The sequence below is a fragment of the Pteropus vampyrus genome, unplaced genomic scaffold, assembly GCF_000151845.1.
Source record: "Pteropus vampyrus isolate Shadow unplaced genomic scaffold, Pvam_2.0 Scaffold27, whole genome shotgun sequence".
Taxonomy (NCBI): Eukaryota; Metazoa; Chordata; class Mammalia; order Chiroptera; family Pteropodidae; genus Pteropus; species Pteropus vampyrus.
This window is the reverse complement of record NW_011888808.1, coordinates 5,031,299-5,054,136: the sequence shown is the minus strand read 5'-3', so window position 1 is coordinate 5,054,136 and position 22,838 is coordinate 5,031,299. Positions and strand designations below refer to the sequence as shown.

The following is a 22,838-nucleotide window of genomic DNA, read 5'->3' as shown; positions in this document are numbered from 1 at the left end:
TCTAGCAGATGCCATCATTCACTGCTTAGGGACAGCTTGGCTGCTTGATGATCCTATTTGGACTGCATGTAGTCCTCATGCTCACTTAATGGTCAGGCTTGCAAGGAAGGAGAAAAGTCATTTAAGCCTCTTAATGAACCTTTTTATACAAATGTAAAAGAATAACAAAATGTCACTAACACTTTAGAAAATCCCACAGCTCAAAAAAAGAACCTCATTTAATAAATGGAGCATCACTCTCCAGGGGAACAAGAAATAAGTCACAGAAGAGTAAAGAACTTTAGAATAATTAAATCGTATCTTCTAAGGGGACGGAAAAAATGTAGGACATTTTTATAAAAAGAATCATTTGAAAAAAAATATTTCAAATGATACATAAAGCAAATTTAAAAAGGGGGCAATATGGATAAAACAAAGAGAAATCCAGAAGGTCTACTAAGCTTCTAATAGGAAACCTAGACAAAGAGAGAGAGGAAGAGAGGGGAGGGAGGAAGAGTGAGAGATTGAAAGGATAAAAATCAGAACAGAAAATGCAGAGATAATGAAATATTAGATGACAATATTTTTTCCAAAGTTTAGGAAAGACATTAAAATTATTTTCACAGGATTTTAAAACCACAAGAACAAGATTGTCAGTCCAAATATACCCAGTGTGTGTGTGTGTACGATAATCAAATGAAAATCAGAGTCTGACTAGAAAGTTTCAACAGCAGAATTGGGTTTTAGAAAAAAATTGCATAATTTCCAAAATTTTCTGAGGAAAAAATTGTTTAGAACATAACATTATATATCTAGTTAAATTATAAATCAAGCCATTTGAAGAAATCTGTTATTATAAATCAGAGAAAAATAAATAAAGCAATTTGAAGAAATTAGAGAATATGTAGAGAAAAAATTTAAAAATTCCAATTTCTACAAGTATGCAAAAATAAATATATGCTAATATATAATGCAGTATTAATTTGTATTTGTTATACTCAAAAAATAAAATAGATTACTCTTCTGGTTAGCCTTCGCTGCCAAACACAATTTACGACTTTGGACTAAACAATAATTTTATCATTTGCTATGGTTTCTCCACCTCTCTCTCTCTCCTAATCTCCCTGTCTGTCTCTGTCTGTTTGTCCATCTGTCTGTCTCTGTCTGTATCTCTGTGTCTCTTTCTCTCTGTGGCTCGGTGTCTCTGTCTCTCTGTCTCTGTCTCTGTCTCTGTCTCTCTGTCTCTCTCTGTCTTCTCTTCTCTGTCTCTCCCTTCCTCTCTCTCTCTCTCTTTCTCTCTCTCTATCTCTTTCTCTCATGCTCCTTCCATGCCTAGATGGGATTCCTCAGAGCCTGATCACTTCAGAACAACTGGACCGCTTACACAGTGGCTCAGGGCTATAATCCAAGTATTTACGTCCACAAGGCAGAAGTCTTGTCACTTTTTCCGAACCAGTCTTGAAAGTCATGCACCGTCACCTTAGCTATATTTTGTCCATCACAAGAGGTTCAAGGGGAAGGGAATTGAACTCCACCTCTTGATGGGGATTTCAGAGGAGAAGTATTGAGCTCTTTCTGTTGATTAGGTGGTAACAAGTTATTGGAAGAGGATATAGGATGGAAATGTTGGTGCAGCCACCTATGGAAGATACTATCTACTAGATATAATACACACACACACACACACACACACACACACACACACACACACACATATAAAATTTAAAATAAATTAATTCACAGAGAAAAAAAATCATCCTTGTAATTTAAAGATATGATACCAAATACAAAAATCTCCATAGATGACATGGAGAATAATATTAAAAACATAACCTAGAAATTAAAGCAAAAAGACAAAAAAATGGAAAATTTGATTTAAGGATCAATGAAATTAAAGGGATAAACTATAAGGAACAATATCTGAATAATAGAAGTTCTAGAACAAGAAAATATAGAGGAGACTGGATATCAATGAAAAATCATTAGAATGTCCCAGAACAGAGCAAAATGAAATTGCAGAATGAAGGGCCTGGTGAGTATCTTGCAATTATGATGGAACTATAAAAATACCAAGGAATGATACCATAAAATTTAAGAAATCTGGACAAAAGATTCTTCCAGAGAAAATTAAATCCAAGTGCCTATACAAAGATCAAACATCAGAAAGATGACAGATATCTTAACAGCAATATTAATAATAAGATGTTGAGGTGGTATATTCCATATTCTCAATAAAAATAATGTTCAGCCTTGACTTCTTTGCCTAAGAAAAGAATACATGCGCATCAATATTTGGATATCACATCAAAATCAAATAGTAACAAAAAAAAAAGGAAAATGTGCTAGAGGTTGGGAGGCAAAGCATTCTGGTGAAGAAAGATCACAGGCTAACAGCTGTAAACAAAGTCTGAATCTCAAACAATTCCTTGGGATATGTCAGAGGCTCTGAGAGATGATCTTCAGAAAGATGAAACCTGTTTAGCTTCAGTAGCTTGGGGGGAAATTTAGGCAGTTGCAGAAGAATTTGTGGTAGAATTTAAAGAAAGAAAGAAATAGATAGATAGATGAATGAATGAATGAATGAATGAATGAATGCACAGAGAGCTAAGAATTTAACCATCTACAGACACAATTCAACAAATGCTTTATGGAAAGCCTGACAATGCATGTGAGGACCTTTCTTCTATTTTCAGTATCACATGAACTTTAAAATCGTTTTTGTTTGTTTGTTTGTTTTTTATAACGAGAGAAGTACCCTCTTTTGAGACAATCACAGATTCTTACCACCAAGCCCAGGCCCAGAACTAGCAAATTCCCTGGGGAAAAAAACAGCTGGCAGAACTCCATTCACCTTGGTACAATTCTCTCCTGCCAGGTTTTGTTCATTCAGTTCTCGTTGTTTACACAGCAGTTCAGCTTTGGCAGTATAATGTTGCTGTTGTTGTTGGTAATCTCTGGCTGTTGTCTATGTTCTCAGTTGTCCAGCTGTTATCATCTAACTACCTGATCCTACATTACAGATGTCTAAAATGACTTAATACGTTTTAGAGACAAATTTGGGTTTACATCTCTACTCCTGACTATTCATTGAAGAATTTAAATCCGTCCTGTGGTAATTCACATGTATATTATATTCAACTGTATGCAATCACAGAGTTAACCGGAATTTCTAACTTTTGGCCCCAATCTTTTTTAATATGAAGAATGATTTCCTTTATATACATTTATACTTATGATGTGATCACTCACTGATCCCCACTTTGAATTAACAACTTCTAATTCCATTCAGAATTTTTAGCCTTTCCAAGGAAGCACAGACTAAAATCTTTATTCCTCATGTCTGTGGCATTTGACTCTGATGTTCATTTCCTTCTACAAAGAAATAATTCTGTGTTATATACTGTAAATTGTTATGAGTCTAGCAAAATAGAAAAATTGATTCTTTAAAATCAGTATAATTGTAGTTCTAGAAGACATAAAAATAATAGTTTAAAATCTGTATAGATATGATATACACATAAGAATTGAGGCACAAAGAAAAAAGAAGTCAATTTAGCCCTGCAAAGGAGTTTGAAAAAGTGCTTAATACAGATATAAGGCATAAATAGGATCTTTATAGATGAATAGGACTTTTCAGGGTAGAAAAATCAAGACAGTGGGGAATGAGACAAGTTACAGAAGCATGAGATCGTTGCATAAGTTTGAGGACTAAATTTTCTAATGTGATGAAGATATGAATGTCACTCAGCCAAATGAGCAATCTCTTTTCTTGAGGAGGATATTTTTTTGGTTTCTCAGTTTCTTGTGTGTGTGTGTGTTGTGTGTGTGTGTGTGTGTGTGTGTGTGTAAAAACATAGAAAGTTGATCTAGATTAGGTTTTTGTTTTGTCATTTAGTGGTCTATGGCTATATTTCAGAGGATATTTATACTCCCTGATACCACATATAACATTATTTCTGTATTTTACACGCACACATACACACACATCTTTATTTTTCTAGGATAGTGTTTGTAGCCCTTACTTAGATTCTCATCTCAGTCAGTGTCTCAAAAAAAAAAAAAATGCAGTAAATGTAAAGATCCAAGCCACTTTTAATCTTTTCCCTCCTTGACCATAACCCTAGAGACAGCAGGAAGCTGTCTGGTCCTTCTCCTTTGGGCATCCAGTTATGTACTTGTTACTCTATAGCTTTCAAGATAAAAGCATCTTCAAGCTTTAGAAACCCAACGGCTTCAAATACTGCCTCTGTAGCAACATTTCTAAAACTTCTAAGTCCTAAACTATCACACATAGAATTCTTATCACTCTCTTCAATTTAGTTTAGTTTAATCCAGTTCAAGTACTTATTTAAATAAACTTCTTCAATGAATACCTATCTCTAGTTCTCTCTTCCCTTTTTATATGTCTTACATCATACCTTTCTTGGTGAAAAGGAAGGAGGAAAGAATCTTTGCTGACTGTGTAGTCCATAGAAAAGAGGTAATCATCCATTATTTTTTTTCTCTAATTTCTTTTCGCCTTATTAATCAAGAATGAATCTCTTGGTTTTAAATATTTTATTTACTTTTAGCAACTTTTTAGACATGCATTTACATATATTCCTATATTTTAAATCCTAGATGCTTAAGAGGACGACTTCAAGTTGTGAGGGAAAAATCACATGTAAAATAGTCAATGTCATTTTCACATCACAAGAGACTATTTTGTATAATTTAGTGACTTTGAAAACTATAAGGAGAAAGAGGCCAGGCTTCTAGAAGAATTTGAACTTTCTCTAAACTATTTCCCCAATAATTCTCTTTAAAAAAGATAAACTAATCATTAGAAAGAATGTGTTTACTGTGTATTATATGTATCATTTAAGGTTTTGAAGCAGATAATGCCCTGTAGAAGTACATCTATAAAAAACTTAAATAAATGCCTTCAGTACTAGCAAAAAAATGTACTCTAGCTGAGATGCTGCAAGCTGCAAGTCAGCAGCAGTTCTAGCAAGAGATGTATTCTTGAATTTTATAGCATGCTCTGTAAAGAAATCTGACCTCTTGTAGGTCCTTGAGTAATTTCTAATAGCTTCAAAGAGAGCACCCCAAATTTCAGTACAATCCCAGGTTTGACTCACTAGTTAGGGTGGCCCACAAGCACATGGCCACTTTCAACTGGCTTTACTCTTGGAAGAGTGAATGGGAAGAGAATCTCCTACTTATTGAATCTAGACCCGACTGCATTTTTCCCCGCTGGAGTAGAGCTCTAGAGAACCATATCAAATATGGAAAATAAACCAATTAATTTTTTTGGTTCAGACATCATTGTCTATCATTTAATCCTCTATGTTCACTTATGACTCAGACATCATTGTCCATTTATCATTTAATCATCTATGTTCACCTATGACTCCAGAGAGAAAGTATTCAGAAAAGTATTTATTAATCTAAATTATATATATGGAATATTTTTAAATTATCTTAATTGTTTTTACAATCTATTTCATTGTTAAACTTTATTTCTCTTCCCCATTTCTATTTTTGAAACAAAAATGATTTCACTGGGATTCATAAAATGTGATCTATATTTTTCTCTTATTAATGTTAAAATAATGCCTAGTCTCTCTGTAAACTTCATATACTCCAATTCGAGATTTGCCCCCCTTCTTCCCTCTTTTCTCCAATCTCAACAAAATGAGTAACTACACATTTATTTCTGACCAGATTGTGTTTATTTACTTATCATGCTTTAGTTGCTTTCTGATGCAGGACTATCTTCACTAGTATTTTTTATTATTTTTATTGTTATTGGAGGCAAATTTAAAGTTATTTGATTCAATGCCTTATTTTACATTTGATATCATGTTACTCATTAGAGCAATTAGAGCAAAATGCTAATGTTGATGTTATCAGAATAGCATAGCATATTTGCCACAATCTGGATTTTTTTAAAACAAATATAGAATATGTTGGCTGTTTGAAAGAACAGCAAGTATAAAATTATCACTGTGCATTAGAAAATCTCTTCATCAATTTCTGGTATTTTTACGTTAATAAACATACACACACGAAAGTGAGAAATTGTTAAACTCATAAAGTGGATGTTACAGTCCTTGTGATTCATTCATCAAAGTTTATCCTTCAGAGAACTAGTCCAACTATTATAAATATAATTCTAATATAATTCTTACAAATATAATTCTAATTTTCTCTGCAACCTTTTCTAGTTTTCGAAAGACAACCAAATACCAATAATTAGCAATATCCAAAAACATCAATATTCTGAATGAAAGAATCTCACACAGCAATATAAATCTCTCTGAACTAGTAATCAGACTTTTACTGACAGAATCAACAGATATAGTTTTTCACTTTTTAAAATTCGTTCTTTATTTTTCTTCTAGCCAAGGGTGAAAATATAAGGTAAAATCTTCTATCGGTTATCCTTTCAGTAACAAATGACATATATTCCCTGTACTTCATAGATTGTAATAGTTCCTCATTTAATGTGAGGAACTAAAAAATCAAAATGAACCGATATTAGGTAAAAGTTCCACCAACATAGTATCTATCCTGAAGTGTAATCTTCAACTTCTGTATATTAATAATTCATTGGATCTCAGTTTATCTTAAAAAAAAAAAAAAAGAAGCTCTTAAACTTGTAGATAAACCACAAGAACCCTTTTAGCTTTCAGCTTATAAACTTTGTTTTAGATAAATGTCTTAAGGTGAATGTTTTACATGAAATGTTATCAAATAATCAGAAACTTGACACATTTCAAATTATCAGATTTTCATTAATTAATCCACAGTTAAAATATTTTTTTAATTCAGTGTATTGATTAGTTTTGCTTATTAAACTACTAACATAAGCAAGTGAGTTATAATTAACCACATCTAAGTGAAAAAGTTAAATAATGGGAAAATGACTTTTAAATGTGCAGCACAGTACCAGTTGTTCTATTTTCATTGTCATGTGTCTCGCCATGTCCTTTATCTGCTTGTGAATTTACAAGGAACACAGCAGGTTGTGAATTTTTAATAGGTTTTCCTCAAGGAAAGAAAAGGTCAGTATTAACATAAAATCCTTCTTAAAGATTTGTGGCACAAATGTTTCACACCAAAAAACAGGTGTTACTGAGGAACTAAAGCCACCATAATCTGACATTTTTTCCATATTTAAAGAAAATTTAATGCCTCACATAATAAAATAACAGAAGGTCAAATCAATATAAAAGTTATTTGAAAAGAAATGCTATAAATTATTTGACACAATTCATAATCCCACCTCTCAGTAACATAAACTAATTTTTTAAAATTAAATATTTAAGAAATCCAAGTATTGATACCTAATATCCAAATACAAAAGGGAAGTGTAAAAAAGAAGCTACAGTTGTTAGGACTAATACTTGTCAGATAATTACTTGATAAATGAGTTAGAATATGAAATAAAATTCTATCTCACACACAGGAAAAGAGGGAGAGAAACAATACCAGGGTAAGAGTGTGAAAGGTATAAAAAAAGAAGAGGTAATTAAAATAATAAAAATAATTTTAAAAAAAGAAGTGGAGCTTAGGCAGGAGACTATAATTAAAGAACTTTTTTGCTGTCTTTCTGTTAGGAAATTATCAACCAATGTACCAGTTATTAGTTATCTATCATCTCCTGTCTCATTCAAATCTGGGGGAAGGAGCAATGCTCCAATCTCAGAAGATCTAGAATTCCATCTCTCTACCTTATAGTTAATATTTGTTGTAGTTTCTTTACTTGTACATTTCTCAAATATGTTTATTTAAATACTATTTTAATAAGCATAAGCTAATGCCAAGACCCCAGACATGATTCATTTGGGCCCTTTATTAGTGATCATTTTTTTTTCCTTCTTTAAGAAATGAATGTAAATTCAAGGGGATCAAGAAAAATTTATTATAACTCTGGCTTCTTAAAACCACAAATTATAAATTCATGGATCTAATTTGTTTCTCTTAATTATGAGAAGGAGAAATTCTTTCATTTCTGAGTCTCAAAACCAGAGTTCAACTTCCAACCCGCATCTCTTTGATTCTCTACTACCATGTTCAGTTTTCCAATCCAATAGAAACTCCCACAGTATGAGTTACAATTACAGGATTTAATTTTCACTCTGTGTGTATGTGAAGGTAAAAATCCTATCATTCATATTCCAAAAACAGCATTATAAAAATTAAAATCTCACCATAGTAGCAACTTTTTTGCATGTCTAACTGATTAGAATAGCGGAACTGGTTTTAATGAATCTCATCTTGCCTTTTATCATTCTCTACTCTGAATTCTCCGCACTTCGTGAGATGGAAATCGTGTAAAATTCAAAAATTTCCCAGGTTTAAGCCACTTCTCATTCTTTATCAAGTAATTTAGGTGTTACATGCTTAAGGAAAGCCTCACTTATTTCTTTGGGCTAGTTTAGGGGTCGTTCTATGAATTTCCATTATCCATAGTGTTTGAAATCTTTTTTCGCACTAAAATGAAATTGTTAAATTACTTTTAGAAGTACCTGATCCTTATGAAAGTAAACATAACTGTCTACTACAAACCACAAAGTTTTATGATCAAATGACTGATAATATCAATAAATTTTTCTCGAATTATTTTGATTCCCAGACAAAACAAAAAATATGTAATACTTATATGTCTGCCATTTGGAAAATTGCCACTGTGTTGCACATTTGTATAATTGGAAAGTTTCCTGGCAAGTATGTGCAATTTCAGTTGCTAAAAACCATTAATCTTGTGACTTTTTGAAAGTAGTTCCCTGGACAACACAGTCATAAGTTACCTCTAAGAGCTTTTTAGTTAAAAGCAGATGTTTCTTGAGTTTCTCAACCTTCCTTTGTTGTTTATGAATGGTTAAAAATGCAGCAAAAAATTGTAACCTTACTTCTTTATCTTTTTCTCCAAAGTACATATCCATTTGGGGTTTTCTTTATCCATTATGTCTTTTATGAGTTATTTTTCCAGAACTAAAAAAAAAAAAAAAAAAATGGCGTTTGATCCAAATTTAATGGCTAAATGCTAACTGCAAACCATTAAACAAAAAAAATAGATGGCTTTTGTAGACTCAAGAATACTAGTAATACAATATAGTAGGCATATGTGTATGTGTTTTAAAATATGTATTTGATTTAAACAGTTTTGATGTCCATATAAAAATGTTTCACAGTTCAGTTTGTTGACATAAACTCTAAGTTCATTAACATAAAATCTTTCAAATAAAGAAACAATATTCTACTTTAAATAAAGCATAATCACTTTAATATTTTTACATTTAATTAGATGAAAATATGTGTTGATGTAAGTAATCTAAAGAGCAAAATTCAAATTTATTTAGATAAATATTTCTCCCCATTTTTTTGCATACTTGAGAAGTATCGTCTTCATTTTTTAAAAATTTTCTAAGCTGATTTATGGCTACATTTTATATAACTATTAAAAAGAAAACATATTTGTAATAATGCCTAAGTTATTATAATGCTTTATAGAAATTTAGAATATCTACATATTGTTTTTATATTTCTTAATCTGGTAAAGAACAAAATAAAACATTTAAAAGCATAATCTCTTATTGCAAATAATCAAACCGTGATCCCAGCAGAGTAAGTGTTTATTGGTTGGGTGGTATAATTAAAGAGTAACATAATCTTATGTTTTACAAAGCCATGCTCTGTTCCTCCAATGGCTAAGCCCCTCCCTTCACTGTAAGAATTCCACTGGAGGCAGAGGATATTCACAACTGGAACCGACACAGCCATTTCCAGACTATACTCAAGGTGCTTGGGACCCATTATTTCCTGCTCAGACCTCCCTGAGCTTGCTTCTAGGTCCAAGGAGGTTCTCTTCTCCAAGTCAGTCACCCAAAGGCTAGACTCACTCACTGTTATATGCATCTCTAAATCTGAGGGTTGGCCTAGTGGGCATTTATTAAAAGACAAGACAGATGGAATTTGTCCATGACACACATGGACAAACGCTAGGCTCCTGGCCTAGAGTTTGCATTGAAATAGGTGTGCACTGGGCTGAGATGTCCACATGAATGTAAGCAAAGCTCTTTGACATGATGACGACTCTGGAAACTCAGTGTTGCAGGCATAGGCAAGGGGGCAAGGAAAAGTGTAGCCCTGCCTTGCCTTGCTCCCGCACAGAACTTGCTGTTTGTGGTTGTTAACAGAGATTTGACAGGTATGAAGCTAGATAGAATGCATTTCATTTCATAGTTTATTAACTTGATTTCTAACTTTGAAATATATATGCAAGTGTTATCTAGATGTCTATGTGATCCACAAATATTTGTAGGGGAGTCATTGTCTTTTGTATAAACCCAAAATGATGCATGGTGTTTCTAAGAAAGGAGCTATGTCTCATACAACTTTGCCTGTCTTACAGTTCTTAAGATATTACTAATTCCCCAAATGGAAATGCAATAACTAATAATACATTTATGAGAGATGAATTCCTGCATAATATAAAACATAAAAATAAAAAAAAAATTTCACTCAGAGAAAGAGATGAGAGAGGGCATGTTTACACAAGATTGATGACATGTCTTCGTCAGGAGTTATTTGCCTATGAAAATTTTTATTTACTAAGCAAAGCAAAGAGGGGAACTGTAGTTGGTTTATTTTTATCACTTTTTTCCATTTAGACTAAAAATCACCTTAGTATGTGAAAAACGAGTCCTACTGTTTAAAGTGTATAGATGAGTGTGATCATACTTATTCAACTCTCATTTCAAGAACTAAGATAACTGACCCCATTATTCAGTGATGGGACATGAGAGATCTTCTTTGAATTCTTTCAGCATTATGTACTTTTAGACATTATCATGGATATGCTCTTTTTATTCCCCCTAGCTTCATTCAGACCAAGATAAAGGAGATGGATCACTCAAATATATTTTATCTGGAGATGGAGCTGGTACTCTTTTTATTATTGATGAAAAAACAGGTGACATTCATGCCACAAGACGAATTGATAGGGAAGAAAAGGCTTTTTATACTCTACGTGCACAAGCTATTAACAGAAGAACTTTGAGGCCAGTAGAACCAGAGTCTGAGTTTGTGATCAAAATCCATGATATCAATGACAATGAGCCAACATTCCCAGAGGAAATTTATACAGCTAGTGTTCCTGAAATGTCCGTTGTGGGTAAGTTTATTTATAACATTTATGATGATATTTAAAAAGTTATTCAAAAAATCAAGAAATTCTTAAAATGTTCTGATCAATTAATTGAAATCATTTTTGATTTCTCCCTAAGAGTACATGTATAATTTTTTAAATTTAGGATATGAGTTCAAAAAGAAGTGAATGCATTTCTCACTTCCTATGGATTTGTAAATTTTACAATACAAATAATTAGACACTTTCCTTAACCATCCAAAAAAATACCATTGGATTTCAATAGAAAACTCTGAAAATAAAATTTTTTATCACATAGAATTGGATAACAGCTGTATAAAATTATGAAAGCAAATATATTATTAGTTCTTTTAGAATACTGTAGATATAATATAGAGTCTTCGCATAGATATTCTAATCATTTGCCTAGAGTTTGTCTGGATTATCTTGCTAATATGAATGATGGATGGAATTGATGAGATTATGTAGTTTTTTCATATTAAGTATTTAAAAACATTCTTTTATTATAACCACTGTATATAAAGCTCTCCTGATATAAATCTCTTATTCAAATAAATCAGTTGAAAATTCACAGACTAATATAAAATTATAAACTTAGTTTATGGAAACTTTAAGACCAAAGACATGAAAATACTAGAAGTATAAAATTCAGGAAAATGAAATATGCCCTTTCAACATAAATGGGTAGAAGTTATATTTGTAGAGACAATTTTAAGACTTTTTTAAATTAAATAGAAGATTATAGAACTAAACAACAGAAAACAATGATAACATATTTAAAGATATATATTTGGATGTAGTAGAATAGATTCTTTTCTCAATTGTGGGAGAAGCTGTACAAACCAATGAAAAAGTTGAGATACATTTTTTTTTCTTGTAACAGTTGTGATAACAAATTTTCAACTCTGCATTTCTGAAAAGCATTGTTCTGGGATTATTATTTAATATTTACTTCAATAAATCCCAAGGACTTTTGGCAATTGCCTTATTACAAAGCCCTTTTAAATATCTTGAACTTTATTAAATAGCATTTAATAGTTCATGGGACATGGGATCATCTTGGATTGTTTCTAAATTTAAATTTTAATCTATTCATAAAATTGTATTTTAGAGCAGATGTTAATTATTTTTATAGTTAATTAGTGGAGAGGGGGAAAGAGGAGCATACTTACTCCTTTGTGGTTAGACATGACCTTTACATGAAACAAATCTATTATGTGAAAATGAATTTAAGTATCAAATCTGAGCATTTGTAAAGTGACTGTGTTTATTGTAATCTGATACACTGTAGCATTTTCTATTGTATGCATAAAAATACACCTGTTGGCTAAATAAATATGTAGTTGAATTCACAGTTTACCCATAATAACACTATATATATATATATATATATATGTGATTTTCACATAAATTATATGTCGATGTTTCTTTAAGAGGTCATTATTAAAACCAAAAATCATTCAAGTCTTCCATGAAAACCAGTGCTTTTGCTCCTCCTTCTGGTGCTGTGCAGAACTAAGCTGAATTTGGATACTTCAGGTACTTCTGTGGTGCAAGTCACAGCTACAGATGCCGATGACCCTTCCTATGGGAACAGCGCCAGAGTCATTTACAGCATCCTTCAAGGACAGCCATATTTCTCTGTGGAGCCTGAAACAGGTCGGGAATCATGAATCAGCTTGTTAATTGAATAGTCTTTATGATCTTTGTAAGTAGAAAAAGGTGGGAAAGTAAGAACAAAACCTTAACATTAATACTTCCAGAAGAGTGATAATGCCACACTTAAGATTTAAGAACTTGAAGGAGAATAATTGAGTCAGCTGATGGAAATGTACTTGTTTTTCTGTTTTTATACATGGGTTTAGGTCACTATACAATACGCATAGTATTCTTTAGGAAGTAGAATAATAACACAATTTGTAAAGCATTTACATTGAATCACTTTTACAGACAATAAAAATTAATAGCAAAAACATTTTGCCTTTCAAAAGTCACTAGTTTAGATATGCAATTTGTAGCTTCATCAACTAATAATTGAGATTTTAATAAAGATAACAAATGTTTTTATATTTTCTTCAAGGTATCATCAGGACTGCTTTACCAAACATGAACAGAGAAAACAGGGAGCAATATCAAGTGGTAATCCAGGCCAAAGACATGGGCGGCCAGATGGGAGGCTTATCGGGGACCACCACGGTAAACATCACGCTGACAGATGTCAATGACAATCCCCCTCGCTTCCCCCAGAGTAAGTTGCCTTCAATGGTCTTTCTGCAGGGCAAATATTTAGAGTATATAATAACAATGATAATAATAATAATAATTATAGTAGTAGTAACAAAAGAGAAAAGATTTGTCAAATATTTAATATAAAACACAGAGAAAATGTGCTACAAAAATGAAAAAGGGAGTATATGCTAATGAATTTACTGTTACTGAAAGACTGAAAATTAAATATTTAAGACATATTCAGAGACAGGGAGACCTGTTATCACCAAACCCCTCCATATATATATATATATGATTGTAATCTAAAACTATTTTTTTCATTTAGCAAAAGAAATAATGTTAAGTCATAATTCTACTACAAATGTGTTTATTTCTATTTGAATTTAATAAGGAGAATCCTAACTTTATTTTTTATTATTTTTTCAATAAAAAATCTAATTTCATGTATTAGAAAGGGCTACATGGGAGAACTTTACAAACTAATCAGACTTGCATTTCATATTACTGTGCCAGATTTGCATTTAATATCCTTGTGTTTGGAATGGCAATCATGCTAAAACATTTTGTATTTCTGATCTATTTATAGATCTAGTTTGTGTTATAGAACTAACTTTCAGATTCTCAAAATAGGTCAAGAATAGAACCAATTAAAAATCATTAGCTTATGACCATATAACACATGTATTTTATTCTCCTTTCTTATACAAATTTGGTAGATGAATAGAGAGGATGCTATTAGGCCTCAATGGACACTCCCAAGACTCAGCCAATTTCCTGCTAATCTAAAAGATCCTATACTTTAAATGGAATTGTGTGTTGATAAGCATGTGGCATAAAATCTAAGCTCCAGTATAATCTATATACTTAATTTTTAGCATTTGGCTGTGCATTAACTTCTGAATCAATCTCCCAATTTTAGTCTTTTTTTTAAATTAAAATATAGCTTTTGTGTGATAGTTATATCTTTATACTAAAGACCATTGTCCTGAGGAATTATGGTCTAGGAATTTACTATATTAACTCTTTAAAAGTATTTTACTCTTTCTGTGCTATTTTTATCTAACTTTGTTATTGATAGTGCATAGTTTGAATTGAATTGTTTAAAATTATGTGCGTAGAAATATTATAAAATTCAAGTAGAATTTTCTTCAGCAGACTAGTCATGCTTATGAACTCGCGATGATTCTTTTGTTAGATATTTAAGGTACATGACCCTCAGGCCCAAAACACAGAGTGCCTTCTCTCTCTATTTTGCTTATCTAATTTCATATAATCAGATTACAGCTCCAGGTGACATTTAGCTTTGTCAGGGAAAAGGAAACTAATAATAATCACTTATAGTTCTTTCAGAACAGGCCTAAAGATATGCCTAGTTACATTAAAACTTAAATTTTACATTTTATATATATTTTTGACCTAATTTTTTATTGTGAGCTTGTTACCAAAAGAATAAACAAACACATCTAGTAGAAAAAAATAACTAATTACATAATCTATAATGAGTAAAAATATTTCTGAAAAAGCACTTATCAGTAATAACCGACCATTAAAAGGAGTACTATATTTTAAGTGCTCAGAAACATATATATACATGTGTCTAAAAGGCAGTCCATTTAAAAATGGTGCATTCAATAAGCAAATTAATAGATTCTAATGAAATGGAAAAATAGACATTTGAAAGATAATAATGCCTGATGAAAATTCTTTTTATTTTCTATTTTCTATTTTTATTTTCTGTTATTACACCTTTATTAATTTATTCAATAATTATTTCCTTTCCTTTTGTTAAGCCAGAATTTGTGATTGATAAAATTAATCTGATAGGCACATTATACAAACCCTGAAATTAATAATAATAGTAATCCATAACATATTTTCCAAATGGCATTTTTATTAGACACTGTGCCAAGTTATTTATTGACTTACTTTATTTAATCATAACAGCTCATTCAGAATGGCATTATGACCACCATTCTACAATAAGGAAAATAGCCACATTGCAAGTAATAGCAGAGGAGGACTGACATTCATGTCTAACTCTAGATGTACAGCACGATACATCTCATATCTTGTCTCATATGTTCTGAAATTATTGAAACATAATTTATGGATTTTTATTTTCTCAATCGTCTTTTCTTATGACTATTTGCAACCATATCTTACTATTGGGAATACTCAGTCATAGCAATTAGAATGTTACTTGATATCTGAGAAACATCTGGAAAACTAGTTTGAAATTTCTAATATCATTTCATAAAATAGCCAAGACTTGGAGAAAGTTCCACAGTTTATGGAACCTTTCATACACAATATTATTGAAATCTCACCTATGTAGACTCGTCATTATTATTATACCCAATGTACAGAAGAAATAAAGAAGGTTCAGAGTGGAAATGATAGAGAACAAACCAGAGCTGCCTAATAGAAATATAATGCAAACCAAAAATGTGTGCCACATATGTGATTTTAAATTTTCTATTAGCTATGTTTTAAAAATTAAAAGAAGCAAGTGACACTTATTTAATCATATATGTTATTTAACAATGTCATACTTTAAAAATATCATCAATGGAAAATTTATTCAAATATTTTACATTCTTTTCCTCATAACTCTTTAAAATACCCACTTACATCAAGTATTTTCTAGTTACATCAAGTCTCAGTTCAGACCAAACACATTTCCGGTCAATAGCTACATGCGGGTTAGTGGCTTGGCTGATGGCTGTCAAATGGGACAGCTTAGGAGCAGACTCTGGCGCCACACTGCATGAGTTCCAGTGCTATCTTCTTCACTTAGTAGCTTTTCCACCTTGCTCAATTACATTAACCTCTATATTTTTCAATGCCAATCAGTAAAAGTAGGTAGCAAAGCATACTCCGTGGAATGGTATAAGACTATGTAATTTAATATCTATGAAGCACTCGACTCAGTGGCTGCCACTAGTGTATTTATGTGCTCAATAATGTTGATTTGTGCAAATGCTACTCTATTATTATTATTCAATATTATGAAAGTAAGGTCAGAACTTAAACTTCCATGCAGTTTGGCTGATCTAAATTCAGCATTTCCTAATATGCTGCATCTATGGAGGATAAATTCTCAGTAATTTGGAGGGGACAAGGGCACATGAAAACTCAGATGTCTTCCTTCCTTGTTTAGCTTATTTTATCATGTGAATCTCTAACAATCATTTGCAGTCAGGAAGTTTTGTCCCCCAGAGAACATTTCACAAAGTCTTGAGACATTTTTGCTTGTCTGAATTGGTGAGTGCTACTGGCATCCAGTGTGTGTAAGCCAGGAATGCTGCTAAGCATCCTTGCAATTCACATGACCCAGAATTACTGGGCCCAAAATATCTACAGTGCCAAGGATGAGCTTTGGTGTGTTATATGAGGACTTGTTAAATGAAATCATAAAGTCATTTATCTAAAAATATTTATTGAGAATACTCTTGCACCAAACACTATTTAGAAACTAGATATATGAATTTTGCCAACCCCCACTCCACCAAACATAAATAAAAGCATAAATAAAAGCATTGTATACATACAAGGCTCAGTTCTGGATAAAAAGAGGAACATGCGTGTGACAGGGGTAGGATATAGAAAGGTCTCATTTAAGAGGTGGCATTTCATCAGAACACTTCAAGATGAAATAGACGCAGCTAAACATAGAGATGGGAAAATACTCCATTTAGGGGGAATAGCATGTGAGAAACTCTGAGGTTGGAAATTGAATGATGTATGTCAAGAGCTAAAGACCAGTGTGGTTGGGCCACACCACGCAGCAGGGAGGTTGCTGGGAGACGAGCCTGGAGAGCCCTGTACTCACAGGATCATCGACAATGGTAACTTTTCGTTGGTGTTAACCAACCCATAACTGTGTTGATCTCAGTTGTCATTACGGCCTTGTGCTTTTAGAGGTGTATAAACGTGTGAACATAATGTAACCTGTGTGTCATAATATGATTTTAAGGAAAAACAATGGATTAGAAAGTTGGGATACACCTGAAAACTGAGTCCCAAAAGTATTTTTTGCTTTTTTTGCTCTAGATATAAATCTTATTTTTCTCTTTCAAAAAGATATCTCTGTTGAAATTATTTCAGAAGCATGAGTTGTTTCAAGTGCCTTAATTTAATTTTAAAAACAATAAGTGAAGGAAAAATCTATTGCTTACTTTTCAGGAACAAGCACTGTTTTTCCAATTAAATACATGAAGATTAATAAATCTTGATTTCCAACTATGAATGGCTTGTTGTCTAGCAGGATATTTCAATATGAAATGATAAGTAAGATAAAGAGACTACACACAGAGTTCAGTGGGCATGCAGAGAAGCAGCACTGATCCAAATATTTTTGGAGGGGTTTAGTGCATCCTTTATGATAGAGGCTATTTTTAGAGAACCTGTCACTTAACCTAAATCCTTTCTTAAAACTACTATTTACAACTAATGAAGTTGGAAATTAGCAAAGGCGCCAGTTTATGAGAGGGTATATTTTGCACAGGAAAAAAAAGAATATGCTGCAAAGTGATAGTGAGGATCATTTAGTGATGAAATAATAGATGATTTTAATGTTTGCTTATGTATACTTTCTATTTTTTATATATTTTTGTAATTTGATAATTCTAATTAAAACAGAATGACGAAAGGTGGAAAGGAAAAAAGCTATTAGAATTGACGCAATGGGGTAATTGTAGATGACCTTTCCCATTTAGTTTTAGCAGAAATCATTATTATTTTGGAAGAAGCTTGAGGGTAACAAGTTGAGGAATAAAAGCAAGGCAGGAAGAAGACTGAAGAAATAATGCCTGCACATTAAGAAGCTGAGATGTACAAGAAAATAAATAAGGAATGTATTGTAGTAGTTAGAAGAAATTCTGGATTAGGCGTGGGCCAGTAGATAATTTTTGAGAGCCTCCTACATCCCAGGCTCTAAGCAAGAATTAGGCTAAGTCTGGTAGCATGGTGAATATTGTGAAGAACATAAAGCAGAATAAAGGACTAGAGAATGACATGGGTGTTATTTTAAGAAGGATGAGTAGGCGAGACTTCTCTAAGGAAGCCGGAATCAGTTCCAAAACTGAAAATGAATAAACTTAGGCAATTTAGCTTCTCTAGACCTCAGTTGCTGTGTATATAATACTTATAGTGTTACAATCAAGAAATAAGGTTGCATATTAAAAATGTCTTTGGTAGTAATTGTAACATAGAATAGATTCTGGATACAGGGATTTCCTCCCCTTCCCTTTTCCTTTTGAAGGAGTAGTCTCATGTTTCTAATGTGTCTAATCTTATTGTTTCCCTTGCTCTGATGCTATGCTGTTATTCTTTTATGGCCAACCAAAGATTAAATAGAAGTGTTTTAAGTCTGGAGAGACCTATAACCTTGGCGACTACACTTAACCATGTATGAGCAAAGGAATGTTACTATAAATGAAGACTCCAGAGCAAATTTTCCTGTTCTACAACCAGTCAAACATTCAGTGATCCTTAAATTTTGATATGTTTCTTTGTGCTAGCATAGAGAAATGTTATACTTCCTCACCTTAAATCTAACTGCGTGAATATTTTAGTCTCATTCACCTCGTTTTCTTTCTTCTTCCCATAAAAGCAGAGAAACAAAATAGGCTTCATGGGAAAAGTCTATAAAAACATTACTGGAACCTGATCATTGTAGGACTTGGCAAAATCAAGTGGATAACAGAATTTGTGCCTAAATGGTCTTTTTTTTTTTTTTTAATCGTCTGTAGGAAAATGATATGGTACTGATTTTCATCCAGATCAGAGTCAGCGATTGAAGGATATCTGATCTGCAGAAGCCAGGCTAATCCAGGCATTTTTGCCTTAGTACAGCAGAAGATGCTGTGTGATATGATCTCAGACCCATTAAAAACAAAACAAGACAAAATGTAACAACAACAACAACCAACCAACCAACAGACATCAGAAAGGACATCCAGGTCTAGAGAGAAAGAATTTACAAAGCAGTTGTGCAGATGGTCAGGGTCTCAGCCAATGAGCTGGTGCCTAGGGCTTGGCTCTAGTTCTTGGATGGAGCAGTATTTCACTAAGACTCAAGAAGGAAGAAAACTAAGCAGCTGAGACTCAGGGAAAAAAGTTTCATCTCACGAATGAGCCAATTCTAGAACATAGTTTAAGAAGACCACAGATCTTTATTCGATTTAGCTGCTTTCCCACACATCCTATCACAGAGTAGATTGTTTTTTCATTCTATTTAACAGTGGCTATGGGCTCCTGAGAAATCCAGCTCTCATAGAACCATGTCCCTGGTCTGTTAGCATTGTCACAGGCAAATGTTTGCACACTGCTTAGGTGGATAAGTGGAAGACAGGAACCAGTAACTAGTACATTTATATAATGTCAACTGAGCTGAGACTTTATGAGGGAGAAGAGTTTATAAACTGCAGACAGAATATCATATGATTGAGAAGTGATTATATTTGTATTTATTACTTTTGACCCCCTTAAGATATGTTTCAGGATATATTATATAAAGGTTATCAATATCAAATTTATGAGAATTTGATATATTCTATAAGCTTCCAGATCTATCCAAGCGTACTCAAAACAGGGAATTTGCTGCTATCTCCTATATTTTTCCAGTTATTAAAAACAGTGACAAAAATCAGTTCTTCACCATTTGGTTGTTAGTTCTGAAAATTAACACAGAATTACTCATTTGTAATTGAAAGTGTATATTAAGATCAAGAATAGGTGCTGGGACATTTTGGATGTGCAAATAAATTTTAATGAGACCCTAATATCCTGAGTATTTTGATATCATTTCTTTATATTTTGCATCAAATTATCTCTAAAGATTATACATACCTACGGCTAATTCAGAATCAATAGTAAATAATTCCAGAATTACTCAGAGCCTAAAAGACATTTCATATCTATGTTTGTTTCTGTTATCTGAATTACCTTGATTGGCTACTGACTTTATTTAGTCCATTAAATTACATAAATATGGATTTTCTGATTTGCCTAAATTTAGATAAAGTAAAGCAGCAGGAAAAAAATAATGGTGATAGGCACATTGTTACAGCATGTGTTAACCACTATAAATACAATACAAATATTAACTCATTTAATTTTCACAACATCTGTATGAGGCGGATAATTTTTAGTTAAAATTTTAAAAAACTTAGGTTCTTTGGCTCAAAAACCTGTACTTCTAACCATGACGCCAAGAAAGAAATTGGTAAACTAAAGTTTCTTTCTGTCTTCCCTAGTATATCCCACATTTAGTTAATGTTGTGTTTCACTACTATATAGATTATAGGAACAACTTCATGTGAGGCAACTGAATTCTTAAAATGCCTATGCATTTTTATTCGAACACGGAAAAGTCAAATTTTTGCTGATTGGTGCTTTTGCAATACCTAAGGACCAAGCCTGACTGGCTCCTTTGCCTGTATCAGTTAAGTGAACAAGTTTGGACAGATGAATAAACAAGTTTGCATGAGACAAGGTCTTTCAAGGAAATGTCTATATGATATGCATAGGGATTTAAGACACGTACATTCAGTGAGTTGTGAGACTACGTTAATCCTTGCCTGGTACAAGAGAGATTTGATTTAATAAGTGCTGATTTACACTCTGTAAATAGAGTCAACCTCTCCTCCACTGGGGATTCCAAGGTAATGTAGGCCCCAGGCTAATCTGCATATTCAAAATTATCAAGCACATTTCAACTAGAGCAGCAGTCAAGTATTTCCCAAGGAAGATACTTAGCACGAGAAAGGAGGGAATGAAATTAAAAATGTCTCTTTTTCCTTTTTTTTATTATCCAGAAAAAAGAATATTCTCATACTCAAAAGCACTGTTAGATATAGCTATGGTTTTTAACAAAATGCCCTTAAATATTTGTAGGATTTTTTGCTATGGTTCCAATGCCCATAATTAGTAAGAATTTCAAAGAAATAATGTTATTAAAGCATATTTTGATATATTAAACACTGACTGAAGCCCTATTATGTGGCAGGAACTGTACTAGAAAATAATAATAAACTAATAATCTTAAAGTGAGTAGTAAGATACAGGATGCGTCCGTAAATGGTTTGCATTTTGAAAGGTTATGCAGACGCAATCTCTCTCTCTCTCTCTCTCTCTCTCTCTCTTTCTCTCACACCCACACAAACACACACACCTTTAATTTATTACATTGTAGTTTCTCTCACATACATTGTTTCTTTTTCTTGTTTCTGTGTGTAGACATAGGCGTTTGTATATATGCATAAATATAAGTATGTATATGGATTTATGTATATACACACATTTGTATATATATTTTTGTACACACATATAATTGGAGAATGATGCAATAACATGTATGTTATAATTGTCAATTAAAACCCAAGTCATAAAATGATAAACTCGTCAGTTGTAAGAAAATCAGGAAAGAGAGAGACAATGAAGAGTTTTCTAGGCAGAATAACAAGGGGCATTGAGAGGAGGGCATTTCTGTTAAGGAGGATGGGATAGACAAGGGTGGCATTCCAGGACATGTGTGTGATTTTGTATGACTGAGCCCCAGGCTTTGAAGCAGGGATTGTGAGCTACGAGAATGGAAATATAGGAAGTGTTAGCATGAAAAAGGTTGGATGCAAAAATAAAATGCCACATATATTATCTAAGAGAGAAATTTTTCAGAGAGCACCAGGCACGGTTCTTCATTTTGGCTAATTATTCTGGAAGCAGTGAAGCACACCGGATCGGAAGAGCAAGAGTTGATGAGTCTGAACTACTGCTGAGGAGAGGAGGGATTTGAGAAATATTTAAATGGGTGAGGCACAGGATTTAGTAATTAGGTCGATAAAAGTTTTGAGGTAGAGAAGAGAGCAAAAGATACTTTCTAGCTTTCTACCAGAAAGAGAGAGGGATTTCCCTTTGATTTGAACATTCTGAATTAAGATGCCTGAAGAAAGGGAGTGGATTTTAAATACCTAGTAAATCTCGAAATGAGGTGACCACATGACGTAAAAGTGAAAACAGACATGTATGATCTCACCTTGGCTAAATGTTTAGACTGACATGACTGGGGAAATATACAATTTCCCAAGAGTGATGAAATATATAATTCCCTAAGAGAAATCGTGTTGCATGGGAATGAGACAAAAATCCACGTTGAACTCTTCAGTTATTCCAGTGGAAAGCTGCCTTACAGTAAACTACTTGGCATTTTGCATAATGAGATTCAAAGTTCCTCTGTATTATGGTTTCTTCTAGAACAAACTTAGAAAATATCCCTCAGTAGGTATGAATATAGATAAATAGATATAAAACTAGCTGTGCCAATATGTTTAAACTGAGACCGGTTTTACAGAGTTATTAGTTGTGCCTGCTTGGAGACACATTGCAAAGAAATTGAGTACCTGATAGAATGTAATATGTTTATGAATGACTAATTTAAGTTTATTTAAACTTCCCCCAAGTCTATATATAT

At 32.6% G+C, this 22,838-nt stretch overlaps 1 protein-coding gene across 1 annotated transcript in view; it reads left to right on the top strand.

The window, feature by feature from the left end:
- The window catches only part of CDH10 (cadherin 10), a 143,909-nt gene that overhangs the window by 85,793 nt on the left and 35,278 nt on the right, over nt 1-22,838 (top strand). Inside the window, exons 3-5 of the mRNA XM_011356439.2 lie at nt 10,849-11,143; nt 12,677-12,796; nt 13,218-13,385. Of these exons, the coding sequence (XP_011354741.1) occupies nt 10,849-11,143; nt 12,677-12,796; nt 13,218-13,385 (583 nt within the window). The remainder of the gene's footprint in view (nt 1-10,848; nt 11,144-12,676; nt 12,797-13,217; nt 13,386-22,838) is intronic.